Genomic DNA, 14,460 nt, shown 5'->3' on the forward strand with positions numbered 1-14,460 from the left:
CACTACACACAGGAAAACAACAAAGTACTCAAAATAAGTCAGGGCGTGATGTGACAGTACACCTACTTTGAGACAAGAACTGTAGTGATACACGCTTGGTTATAGTTTGAATTCATATTTAACAATTGCGAGAACGACTAGACTTTTTACGGCTGCTGACTTAAATTTTTGGGTGTAAGAAAAATGTGCCTCAGCTCAGAATAGGTTGAAAAACACTGGTCTAAAGATCGGCAGAGTAACTGTGTAATACTCTTCCATGTCAGTAGGTGGCAGCAGTTAGCTAATTGCTTTGTGGATGTCGGGAACATGGTTTGTCGTGATCACAACATGCGGGAGGCAGCGTGCAGGTAAAAAGGTATCTAACGCTTAAACTAAAAATAAACAAAAGGCCCTGAAGCTTCAGGATGGCTATGCAAAACAAAGCTAAAACTGAACTGACTGCAAAGCGAACAAAAACAGAATGCTGGACAACAGCAAAGACTTACAGCGGGTGGAGCAGCAGACGGCGTCCACAAAGTACATCCATACATGACAATCAACAACAAACTAAAACACCACACACAGGAAAACACCAAAATACTCAAAGTAAGTCAGGGTGTGATGTGACAGTACACCTATTTTGAGACATGAACTGTAGTGATACACGCTTGGTTATGGTTTGAATTCATATTTAACAATTGCGAGAACGACTTGACTTTTTACGGCTGCTGACTTAAATTTTTGGATGTAAGAAAAAAGTGCCACAGCTCAGAAAAGGTTGAAAAACACTGGTCTAGAGATCGGCAGAGTAACCGTGTTATACTCTTCCACGTCAGTAGGTGGCAGCAGGTAGCTAATTGTTTTGTGGATGTCGGGAACATGGGATGTCGTGATCACAACATGCGGGAGGCAGCGTGCAGGTAAAAAGGTATCTAACGGTTAAACTAAAAATAAACAAAAGGCCTTGAAGCTTCGGGATGGCTATGCAAAAACAGAATGCTGGACGACAGCAAAGACTTACAGCATGTGGAGCAGCAGACGGCGTCCACAAAGTACATCCGTACATGACAATCAACAACAAACTAAAACACTACACAAAGGAAATCACTAAAAAAGTCACGGCGCGATGTGACAGTACACCTATTTTGAGACAAGAACTGTATTGATGCACGCTTGGTTACGGTTTGAATTCATATCTAACAATTGCGAGTTCTCTCTGGATTTTTTTCGATGGAAAAAAAAAAGTGACTCGGCTCTGGGTTCGAACGTCGCTCGAGAGGCCATTTTGCACAACGGCGGAGGCGGAAAAAAACCCACAAAAAAATAAAACCCCCGCTTCCCGTCCGCGATGCCGACACTTTCCGCATCTCGCCAACAGAAGCGATCCATCGAGCGAGTCTGTGCACACATTCCGCTATGAAAGGAACAACTCGCGCCCGTTTCACTTCCTGTGGAGAGAGCGAGCGCGCGCGCGCGAGAGAGAGAGAGAGTGGGCCAGGTTGAACCGCAAGCATACTTCTGGCTTGAGCTGTTGTTTCTCCTCGTGTGTGTTTTTCCTCTCCTCCTCACACACACACACTTCTATTCATCGTCCTCCCAGCACATGGTCCGGCTCAAACAGGCCCCTCCCCTGCGCGCTCCTCGCCACGACATTGAGTCCGATGTGGACACATCGGGGCGGGGGTCATGACTAAGAACTGTGTGTGCCGTTGCAGCGATGGACAGCGCCATCACCCTGTGGCAGTTCCTGCTGCAGCTGCTGCTGGACCAGAGCCACAAGCACCTCATCTGCTGGACGTCCACGGACGGCGAGTTCAAGCTCCTTAAGTCGGAGGAGGTGGCCAAATTGTGGGGGCTGCGCAAGAACAAGACCAACATGAACTACGACAAGCTGAGCCGAGCCCTGCGTTACTACTACGACAAGGTACTCACTTCTACCGTCTTCTTCTTCTTCTTCTGCTTTTGGGGCCACTTCCTCTTAGCGTCTTCCACGCCGCTGCAGTGTTGCAAGGCTGGGTTTCTGCTCTTTCCTGGCGGGGGGAGCGCCATTCAGGTCCATGCAAAATTTCCAGTAGTCCAGAAACTGACTGCTGAGAGACGAGAGGCTGCAAAACAAATATGCACAACAGCCTGTCTCGTCCATCAAAAATGTTTGTACGGTGATGTTGAGACCAACTATTGCAAATCCTCTTCAACTTGTATTCAATTGAATGGACTGCAAAGATAAGATATTTCATGTTCATACTGATAAACTTCATTTTTTTTCCCAATAATCATTAACTTAGAATTTAAAAAAGTTGCCACAGGGGCATTTTCTTTTTAACAACACTCAGTAAACGTTTGGGAACCTAGGAGACACATTTTTACAGCTTTTCAGGTGGAAGTATTTCCCATTCTTGCTTGATGTACAGCTTAAGTTGTTCAACAGTCTCCGTTGTGGTATTTTAGGCTTCATAATGTGTCACACATTTACAGGTCTGGACTACAGGCAAGCCAGTCTAGTACCCGCACTCGTTTACTATGAAGGGCTTTGTCTTGCTGAAATAAGCAGGGGCGTCCATGATGACGTTGCTTGGATGGCAATATACTGTATGTTGCTGCAAAACCTGTATGTACCTTTCCGCATTAATGGTGCCTTCACAGATGTGTAAGTTACCCATGCCTTCGGCACTAATACACCTCCATACCATCACAGATGCTGGCTTTTCAACTTTGCGCCTAGAACAAACGGTATGGTTCTTTTTCTCTTTGGTCCGGAGGACACGACGTCTAAAGTTTGCAAAAAAAAATTTGAAATGTGGACTCGTCAGACCACAGGACACTTTTCCACTTTGCATCAGTCCATCTTAGATGAGCTCCAGCCCAGCGAAGCCGGCGGCGTTTCTGGGTGTTGTTGATAAATGGCTTTTGCTTTACATAGTTGAGTTTTAACTTGCACTTACAGATGTAGCGACCAACTTCAGAAAACCGCTGTCAGTAACTAAAGTGTTCCTGAGCCCATGTGGTGATATCCTTTAGACACGTATGTCGCTTTTTGATTCAGTACCACCTGAGGGATCGAATATTCGTAATATCATTGCTTACGTACAGTTATTTCTCCAGATTTCTCTGAACCTTTTGATGATATTACGGACCGTAGATGGTGAAATCCTTAAATTCCTTGCAATAGCTGGTTGAAAAAATGTTGTTCTTAAAGAATTTGCTCACGCATTTGTTGACAAAGTGGTGACCCTCGCCCTGTACTTTTTTGTGCATGACTGAGCATTTCATGGAAGCTGCTTTTATACCCAATCATGGCACCCACCTGTTCCCAAATAGCCTGTTCACCTATGGGATGTTCCAAATAAGTGTTTAATGAGCTTTTCTCAACTTTCTCAGTCTTTTTTGTCACATGTGCCAGCTTTTTTGAAACATGTTACAGGCCTCAAATTTCAAGTGAGCTAATATTTGCAAAAAAATAACAAAGGTTTACTAGTTCCAACATTAAATATCTTGTCTTTGCAGGGTATTCAACTGAATATAAGTTGAAAAGGCTTTGCAAATCATTGTATTCTGTTTTTACTTACCATTTACACAAAGTGCCAACTTCTCTGGTTTTGGGTTTCGTAGAATGCTCAGATGTGTCTGCATCAACAGTTTAAAGGCTGAGAGGCAGCGCAAATACATCAAAAAGTGTGATGCGTCAAAGCTGCGGGAAAACAAAAAGAAACATGGTGTCAACAGATGTGTGTGAATGCTAAGATACGAGCATACACACCAATGCTTTTGTGCCTCAAAAATGCTGAAAGACAAGAATTTTGCCCTCAAGCTGTGATATAGAGAAACAAGCATTTGCACGAATAATGCTACGGAGCACCAAGAACTGTGGTGCTGAGACAAACGTTCACATGAATTACAATAAAGATTAATAACGTCACTTGTTAGAGATGAGCATTCACAATCACTAATGTGTGAATCAATGAAGAGTGCTTACATGAATGCTGTTAAAGGGGAAATGCACATTTTTTCAGAATTTTGCCTTTCATTATGAGTGACAAGAAAACATATTTGAGTGACAAGAAAACATCTTTCTTTAGGGGATTTTTAAGGTGATAAAAACACTTGCAAGATGCAGCTGATGGGAGTCATATATATATATATATATATACAAACCCTGTTTCCATATGAGTTGGGAAATTATGTTAGATGTAAATATAAACGGAATACAATGTTTTGCAAATCATTTCCAACTCATATTAAGTTGAATATGTTACAAAGACAACATATTTGATGTTAAAACTGATAAACATTTTTTTTTGCAAATAATCATTAACTTTAAAATTTGATGCCAGCAACACGTGACAAAGAAGTTGGGAAAGGTGGAAATAAATACTGATAAAGTTGAGGAATGCTCATCAAACACTTATATGGAACATCCCCCAGGTGTGCAGGCTAATTGGGAACAGGTGGGTGCCATGATTGGGTATAAAAGCAGCTTCCATGAAATGCTAAGTAATTCACAAACAAGGATGGGGCGAAGGTCACCAATTTGTAAGCAAATTGTCGAACAGTTTTAGAACAACATTTCTCAACGAGCTATTGCAAGGAATTTAGGGATTTGACCATCTACGGTCCGTAAAATCATCAAAAAGTTCAGAGAATCTGGAGAAATCACTGCACGTAAGCGATGATGTAACGGACCTTTGATCCCTCAGGCGGAACTGCATCAAAAACCGACATCAGTGTGTAAAGGATATCACCACATGGGCTCAGGAACCCTACAGAAAACCACTGTCAGTAACTACAGTTGGTCGCTACATCTGTAAGTGCAAGTTAAAACTCTGCTAAGCAAAGCAAAACCCATTTATCAACGACATCCAGAAACGCTGCTGGCTTTCCGAGCTCATCTAAGATGCACTGATGCAAAGTGGAAAAGTGTTCTGTGGTCTGACAAGTCCACATTTCAAATTATATTTGGAAACTGTGGACGAGGTGTCCTCCGGAACAAAGAGGAAAATAACCATCCGGATTGTTCTGGGCGCAAAGTTCAAAAGAGTTATGGTATGGGGGTGTATTAGTGCCCAAGACATGGGTAACTTACACATATGTGAAGGCACCATTAATGCTGAATGGTCCATACAGGTTTTGGAGCAACATATGTTGTCATCCAAGCAACGTTATCATGGACGCCCCTGCTTATTTCAGCAAAACAATGCCCAGCCACGTGTTACAACAGCGTGGCTTTGTAGTAAAAGAATGTGGGTACTCTCCTGGCCCGCCTGCAGTCCAGACCTGTCTCCCATCGAAAATGTGTGGCGCATTATGAAGCCTAAAATACGACAACAAGACCCCGGACTGTTGAACAACTTAAGCTGTACGTCAAGCAAGAATGGTAAAGAATTCAACAATTAGTTTCCTCAGTTCCCAAACGTTTATTGAGTGTTGTTAAAAGAAAAGGTGATGTAACACAGTGGTGAACATACCCTTTCCCAACTACTTTGGCACGTGTTGCAGCCATGAAATTCTAAGTTAATTATTATTTGTAAAAAAAAAAAAAGGTTTATAAGTTTGTAGTGCATTCAATTGAATATGGGTTGAAAAGGATTTGCAAATAATTGTATTCCGTTTATATTTACATCCAACACAATTTCCCAAGTCATATGGAAACGGTGTTTGTATATATATATATATATATATATATATATATATAATGTAGTAACAGACACCTTCATAACAATATGTAATATGTACAATATACACACTGCAAGTATATTTTTTATATATATATATATGTTTATATATATATATATATATATATATATATATATATACATATATATATATATATATATATATATATATATATATATATATATATATATATATATATATATATATATATGTATATATATATAATGTTTATAAACTATACAAAATACGTCCCTGGACACATGAGGACTTTGAATATGACCAAAGCATGATCCTTTAACTACTTGGTATCAGATCGATAGATACATTTGTGGTATCCTTCAAAACTAATGTAAAGCATCAAAACAACAGAAGAATAAGTGATCATTACATTTTAACAGAAGTGTAGATAAAACATGTTAAAAGAGAAAGGAAACAGATATTAACAGTAAATTAACAAGTAGATTAATTATTGATTTTCTACCACTTGACCTTAATTATTTTCCTGAAGGAATCAACAAAATATATACTGTGCAATCTACTAATAAGTTTCAATCAATCCCCTCTTAACCACGCCCCCCGCCCCACCCCCAACCACGCCCCCTACCTCCCAAAACCAGAGGTCTTGAGGTTGGCAAGTATGGTTGAGAAGAGCAATATTAGTGCTGCTGTGGGCCCCTCCCTCAATGAAAAGCGCTCACCGGCTAGTTTTTCCCGTTTAAAAAAAACCTAAACATTTATTTGTAATTTTACTTACGTATCTCTCCCAAATTTCAAATTTTGTTTGTGCAGATAATGTGAGTAAAAGTCATGTCTTTTTACCTGACAGAACATCATCAAGAAGGTGATCGGCCAGAAGTTTGTCTACAAGTTTGTGTCCTTCCCCGAGATCCTGAAGATGGACCCCCAGATGGTGGAGATGGGCTTGGCTTCCGGAAGGTTCCCCCTGCAGGAAGGAGAGGCCCCCGAGCTGGACGTGGAGGAGGAAGAGGAGGAGGAAGACGGGGAGGAGGTGCAGAGGAGGACGCTGGCAGCGTTGGGGATGCAGCAGAACCGAAACGACTACCTCCGCTCGGGGCTGTACTCGTCCTTCAGCATCGCCTCCCTCCACAACCAGCCCGAGCTGCTGCGGGCGCTGCGGGGCGAGCGCCAGGAGGAGCCGCGCTCCGTCATCCGGTTCGGAGCCAACGACGGGAGCTCGCCCACTGACGCCTACATCGCCGCCACCAGGGCGCCCGTGCGGCCTCCTCGCTCCCCCGCCTCCCCGAACAAGCAGGCGGGCCAAAGATGGAGCTCGGCCGCCCGTCATCATGGTGACGAGGAGGAGGAAGAGGCGTCGGAGGAGGAGCGGGTGAAGGAGGAGGAGGAGGAGGAGGACTCCGAGCAGGGTGCCCAGCCCCTTAACCTCTCCTCCGGGCACAGGGAGCGAGCCCGCCATGCTCCTGAAAAGAGGAGCAGCACCAGCGGCGGTGGAGGAAGAAGCAGCAGCAGCAGCAGCTCCTCCTCTTCTAGTTGTAGTAACCACGGAGACGGACTCCCGCCTAAAAGCAAAAAACCCAAAGCTTTGGAGATCTCCGCCCCCTCCCTGTTATTGGCGGGGAGCGACATCGGCTCCATCGCCCTCAACAGTCCGGCGCTGCCGTCTGGATCGCTCACTCCCGCCTTCTTCACCGCACAGGTGAGCGGACACTCACAATTGAGCAGGTACTATCTGAGAGACACACATGAAGTGAAGTGATTTATATTTATATAGCGCTTTTTCTCTAGTGACTCAAAGCGCTTTACATAGTGAAACCCAATATCTAAGTTACATTTAAACCAGCGTGGGTGGCACTGGGAGCAGCTGGGTAAAGTGTTTTGCCCAAGGACACAACGGCAGTGACTAGGATGGCGGAAGCGGGGATCGAACCTGCAACCCTCAAGTTGCTGGCACGGCTGCTCTACCAACCGAGCTGTACCGCCCGATAATTAGAGGTAACGCTAATTATTTTTAAATGCGTTATATTCCACATCCATCCATTTTCTACCGCTTATTCCCTTTCGGGGTCGTGGGGGGCGCTGGCGCCTATCTCAGCTACAATCGGGCGGAAGGCAGGGTACACCCTGGACAAGTCGCCACCTCATCACAGGGCCAACACAGATAGACAGACAACATTCACACTCACATTCACACACTAGGGCCAATTTAGTGTTGCCAATCAACCTATCCCCAGGTGCATGTCTTTGGAGGTGGGAGGAAGCCGGAGTACCTGGAGGGAACCCACGCATTCACGGGGAGAACATGCAAACTCCACACAGAAAGATCCCGAGCCTGGATTTGAACCCAGGACTGCAGGAACTTCGTATTGTGAGGCAGACGCACTAACCCCTCCGCCACTGTGAAGCCCGTTATATTCCACAGTTTAGGTTTATTTTTTCATTCCAATCTTGTATAAAACCATTGGCCATAACTAGAAGTAATAATAGACAACACTCACCTTCCTCAATTGATGTCGTTTGACAGCATGGAGCAGTCCAAATGATGCGTTCAATGCAGCACGTTTTTTGCGGCAACATTTTTAAAGCGGGGAAAAACTAAAAACGCTCAAAGTTAAGGGAATTTCGGGGAAATATATTCAGTATTGGTCACTCCGGATGTAACAATATTAAGGATAAACCGCGGTAAGTTAGCATTTTAAGTTTAACACTTTTATAAACTCACAGATCGATGACACTGCTCATTTAATGGAACTTAAAGGCCTACTGAAATGAGATTTTCTTATTTAAACGGGGATAGCAGGTCCATTCTATGTGTCATACTTGATCATTTCGGGATATTGCCATATTTTTGCTGATTTAGTAGAGAACATCGAAGATAAAGTCCGCAACTTTTGGTCGCTAATAAAAAAGCCTTGCCTTTACCAGAAGTAGCAGACGATGACGTCACCCGTGTGAGGGATCCTCACATTGTTTATAATGGGAGCCTCCAACAAAAAGAGCTATTCGGACTGAGAAAACGATAATTTCCCCATTAATTTGAGCGAGGATGAAAGATTTGTGGATGATGATATTGATAGTGAAGGACTAGAAAAAATAATAAAATAAAATAAAAAGCGGCAGTGTGAGCGTCCATCCATCCATTATCTTCCGCTTATCCGAGGTCGGGTCGCGGGGGCAGCAGCCTAAGCAGGGAAGCCCAGACTTCCCTCTCACCAGCCTCTTCGTCTAGCTCTTCCCGGGGGATCCCGAGGCGTTCCCAGGCCAGCCGGGAGACATAGTCTTCCCAACGTGTCCTGGGTCTTCCCCGTGGCCTCCTACCGGCTGGACGTGCCCTAAACACCTCTCTAGGGAGGCGTTCGGGTGGCATCCTGACCAGATGCCCGAACCACCTCATCTGGCTCCTCTCGATGTGGAGGAGCAGCGGCTTTACTTTGAGTTCCTCCCGGATGGCAGAGCTTCTCACCCTATCTCTAAGGGAGAGCCCCGCCACCCGGCGGAGGAAACTCATTTCGGCCGCTTGTACCCGTGATCTTATCCTTTCGGTCATGACCCAAAGCTCATGACCATAGGTGAGGATGGGAACGTAGATCGATCGGTAAATTGAGAGCTTTGCCTTCCGGCTCAGCTCCTTCTTCCCCACAACGGATCGATACAACGTTCGCATTACTGAAGACGCCGCACCGATCCGCCTGTCGATCTCACAATCCACTCATCCCCCACTCGTGAACAAGACTCCTAGGTACTTGAACTCCTCTACTTGGGGCAGGGTGACTGTTGGAGTGTGAGCGTTTCAGATGTAATTAAGACACATTTACTAGAATAATTATGGAAGATCCCTTATCTGCTTATTCTTTTAATAGTGTTTTAGTGAGATTGTAAAGACATACCTCGAGGTCGGATGGGTGCGGTGAACACGCCAGTGTCTCAGAGAGAAGCCGAAGAGCCAAGCTCACAGCTGCCTTTTTTGACAGCTACTGCAGGAGGACGAATAATCCACTGATGTCTCCGGTATGATATATATATCACAATTTTCCCATCCAAAAACATGTTGGTTGACGTAGAGAAACATGTTCGCTTGACCGCTCTGTGTTAAAGCTTCACAACAAAGAAACACCGGCTGTGTTTCGGTGCTAAAGGCAGCTGCAATCCACCGCTTTCCACCAACAGCATTGTTTTTTATAGTCTCCATTATTAATTGAACAAATTGCAAAAGATTCAGCAACACAATGTCCAAATTACTGTGTAATTGCACAATGAAAAGAGACGACTTTTAGCCGTAACTGGTGCTGAGCTAGTGTGTCCCCTCCAACCCGAAACGTCACAAACACGCGTCATCATTCCGCGACGTTTTCAACAAGAAACTCAGCGGGAAACTTAAAATTGTAATTTAGTTAACTAACCCGGCCGTATTGGCATGTGTTGCAATGTTAATATTTCATCATTGATATATAAACTATCAGACTGCGTGGTCGGTAGTAGTGGCTTTCAGTAGGCCTTTAAATGTTAGCATGACTACAAGAGACTTTCAGTTCTTCCCCCATTAAAAACCAACATACCCCAATCTAAATTTGTATTTATTTTTATTAATCATTGTCTGCGCAACTAAGTTATTTAATCGTTTATATTGAACCTACAAGACGGTACGATCGATCTATGCTCAATGCTTTACCATGAATTGATTAACGTGGACCCCGACTTAAACAAGTTGAAAAACTTATTCGGGTGTTACCATTTAGTGGTCAATTGTACGGAATATGTACTGAACTGTGCAATCTACTAATAAAAGTTTCAATCAATCAATCAATCAAGGAATAACAGGAAGTGAACTGACGTCACGGCACGTAAACCGGAAGTGAAGCGCCCAATATCCGTGTTTCATATAAAAAAACACTTTTACCTTTACACACTAAAACGTAAGAAGATAAACATAATTAAACACATTTAAAAGATTATATGTAATGTTCTCATTTAATGGAGAAGCAAGCTAGTTAGCTTAAAAGTTAGCATGAATATAAAACACTCTCAGGTATCTCCTCATTAAGAACCAACATACCCCAATCCAAACTTATAATAATTTTCATTATTATTAATCATTGTATGCGCAACTAAGTTATTTAATCGTTTACATCGAAGTTACAAGGCGGTACAAACGATCTATGCTCGAAGGAATAACAGGAAGTGAACTGACGTCACGCCACGTAAACCGGATGTGATGCGCCCAATATCCGTGTTTCCATATAAAGAAACAAAAAACACTTTTACCTTTACACATTAAAACGTAAGAAGATAAACATAATTAAAACATTTTAAAGATAATATGTAATGTTCTCATTTAATGGAGAAGCAAGCTAGTTAGCTTAAAAGTTAGCATGAATATAAAACACTCTCAGGTATCTCCTGATTAAGAACCAACATACCCCAATCTAAACTTGTATTAATTTTCATTATTATTAATTATTGTCTGCGCAACTGTTATTTAATCGTTTACATCGAAGTTACAAGGCGGTACAAACGATCTATGCTCGAAGGAATAACAGGAAGTGAACTGACGTCACGCCACCTAAACCGGAAGTGAAGCGCCCAATATCCGTTTTTCATTAAAAAAAAAAACTTTTACCTTTACACATTAAAACGTAAGAAGATAAACATAATTACAAACTCAAAAAAGATAGCTATTTGAAGCTAAAACAAGTGTAGATTGTAAGTCTATTTGATAAAATTTCTTAAAATAAAACTTGGTTGAATTATTTCAGTGCTTTTTGAGCACATTAAACAATGTTGTGATACTGATAATCGTGGTTATTATGAAATACTCTCACTGCCCTCATTCTCCTCTTAGTTAATAACAGTGGCCAAGATGGGAAATAAATGCAGAAAACCCTCATCTTTCTTTATTGTCGTTCTTTGACAGCATGTCTGTCCTGAATGATGCGTTCAATGCAGCAATTTGAAGTGGGAGAAAAAGAAAAAAAACGCCAAAAAGTAATTTTGTGTAAATACATTCAAAATTATTTTGTTTCCTCACTGCCCTCATTCTCCTCTTAGTTAATAATAGTGGTCAAGATGGGAAGTAAATGCAGACAACCCTCATCTTTCTATATTGTTGTCCTTTGACAGCATGTCTGTTCCGAATGATGCGTTCAATGCTGCAATTTGAAGTGGGAAAAAGAAAAAAAAACGGCAAAAAGGAATTTTGTGTTATTATATTAAAAATTATTTTTGGTTTCTCACTGCCCTCATTCTCCTCTTAGTTAATAATAGTGGCCAAAATGGGAAGTAAATGCAGACAACCCTCATCTTTCTTTATTGTTGTCCTTTGACAGCATGTCTGTTCTGAATGATGCGTTCAATGCAGCGATTTGAAGTGGGAGAAAAAAGAAATTGTCAAAAAGGAATTTTGTGTAAATATATAAAAAAATATTTTGTTTCCGCACTGCCCTCATACTCCCTTAGTTAATAATAGTGGTCAAGATGGGAAGTAAATGCAGACAACCCTCATCTTCCTTTATTGTTGTCCTTTGACATCATGTCTGTTCTGAATGATGCGTTCAATGCATGGATTTGAAGTGGGAAAAAGAAAAAAAAAAACGCCAAAAATGAATTTTCTGTAAATATATTTAAAATGATTTAGTTTTATCACTGCCCTCATTCTCCTCTTAGTTAATAATAGTGGCCAAGATGGGAAGTAAATGCAGACAACCCTCATCTTTCTTTATTGTTGTCCTTTGACAGCATGTTGCAGTCCAAATGATGCGTTCACTGCAGCAATTTGAAGTGGGAAAAAGAAAAAGAAAAACGCCAAAAAGGAATTTTGTGTAATTATATTCAAAATTATTTTTGTTTTCTCACTGCCCTCATTCTCCTCTTAGTTAATCATAGTGGCCAAAATGGGAAGTAAATGCAGACAACCCTCATCTTTCTTTATTGTTGTCCTTTGACATCATGTCTGTTCCAAATGATGCGTTCAACGCAGCGATTTGAAGTGGGAGAAAAAAGAAATGGTCAAAAAGGAATTTTGTGTAAATATATTCAAAATTATTTAGTTTTCTCACTGCCCTCATTCTCCTCTTAGTTAATAATAGTGGTCAAGATGGGAAGTAAATGCAGACAACCCTCATCTTTCTTTATTGTTGTCCTTTGACATCATGTCTGTTCTGAATGATGCGTTCAATGCATGGATTTGAAGTGGGAAAAAGAAAAAAAAAACGCCAAAAAGGAATTTTGTGTAATTATATTCAAAATTATTTTTGTTTTCTCACTGCCCTCATTCTCCTCTTAGTTAATCATAGTGGCCAAAATGGGAAGTAAATGCAGACAACCCTCATCTTTCTTTATTGTTGTCCTTTGACATCATGTCTGTTCCAAATGATGCGTTCAACGCAGCGATTTGAAGTGGGAGAAAAAAGAAATGGTCAAAAAGGAATTTTGTGTAAATATATTCAAAATTATTTAGTTTTCTCACTGCCCTCATTCTCCTCTTAGTTAATAATAGTGGTCAAGATGGGAAGTAAATGCAGACAACCCTCATCTTTCTTTATTGTTGTCCTTTGACAGCGTGTTGCAGTCCAAATGATGCGTTCAATGCTGCAATTTGAAGTGGGAAAAATAAAAAAAAACGGCAAAAAGGAATTTTGTGTAATTATATTAAAAAATATTTTTGGTTTCTCACTGCCCTCATTCTCCTCTTGGTTAATAATAGTGGCCAAGAAGGGAAGTAAATGCAGACAACCCTCATCTTGCTTTATTGTTGTCGTTTGACATTATGTCTGTTCCGAATGATGCGTTCAATGCAGCGATTTGAAGTGGGAGAAAAAAAAAATTGTCAAAAAGGAATTTATTGTGAATATATAAAAAATTATTTTATTTCCTCACTGCCCTCATTCTCCCTTAGTTAATAATAGTGGTCAAGATGGGAAGTAAATGCAGACAAACCTCATCTTTCTTTATTGTTGTTGTTTAACAGCATGGAGCAGTCCAAATGATGCGTTCAATGCTGCAATTTGAAGTGGGAAAAAGAAAAAAAAAAACGGCAAAAAGGAATTTTGTGTAATTATATTAAAAATTATTTTTGGTTTCTCACTGCCCTCATTCTCCTCTTAGTTAATAATAGTGGTCAAGATGGGAAGTAAATGCAGACAACCCTCATCTTTCTTTATTGTTGTCCTTTGACAGCATGTCTGTTCCGAATGATGCGTTCAATGCAGCAATTTGAAGTGGGAGAAGAAAAAAAACAACGCCAAAAAGTAATTTTGTGTAAATACATTCAAAATTATTTTGTTTCCTCACTGCCCTCATTCTCCTCTTAATTAATAATAGTGGCCAAAATGGGAAGTAAATGCAGACAACCCTCATCTTTCTTTATTGTTGTCCTTTGACATCATGTCTGTTCCGAATGATGCGTTCAATGCAGTGAATTGAAGTGGGAGAAAAAGAAAAAAAAAACGCCAAAAAGTTATTTTGTGTAAATACATTCAAAATTATTTTGTTTCCTCACTGCCCTCATTCTCCTCTTAATTAATAATAGTGGCCAAAATGGGAAGTAAATGCAGACAACCCTCATCTTTCTTTATTGTTGTCCTTTGACAGCATGTCTGTTCCGAATGATGCGTTCAATGCAGTGAATTGAAGTGGGAGAAAAAGAAAAAAAAAACGCCAAAAAGTTATTTTGTGTAAATATACTCAAAATTATTTAGTTTTCTCACTGCCCTCATTCTCCTCTTAGTTAATAATAGTGGCCAAAATGGGAAGTAAATGAGGACAACCCTCATCTTTCTTTACTGTTGTCCTTTGACAGCATGTCTGTTCCGAATGATGCGTTCAATGCAGCGAATTGAA

The 14,460-nt window shown here is 41.2% G+C and overlaps 1 protein-coding gene across 1 annotated transcript in view; it reads left to right on the plus strand.

Annotated features, from left to right (window-relative positions):
• The window catches only part of elk3 (ETS transcription factor ELK3), a 36,833-nt gene that overhangs the window by 8,416 nt on the left and 13,957 nt on the right, over nucleotides 1–14,460 (plus strand). The window contains exons 2-3 of the mRNA XM_061894274.1: nucleotides 1,695–1,903; nucleotides 6,476–7,324. Coding sequence (XP_061750258.1) covers nucleotides 1,697–1,903; nucleotides 6,476–7,324 — 1,056 coding nt within the window. The 5' untranslated portion in view covers nucleotides 1,695–1,696. The remainder of the gene's footprint in view (nucleotides 1–1,694; nucleotides 1,904–6,475; nucleotides 7,325–14,460) is intronic.

The sequence above is a fragment of the Nerophis ophidion genome, linkage group LG03 (assembly GCF_033978795.1).
Source record: "Nerophis ophidion isolate RoL-2023_Sa linkage group LG03, RoL_Noph_v1.0, whole genome shotgun sequence".
In the NCBI taxonomy this organism is placed as follows: Eukaryota; Metazoa; Chordata; class Actinopteri; order Syngnathiformes; family Syngnathidae; genus Nerophis; species Nerophis ophidion.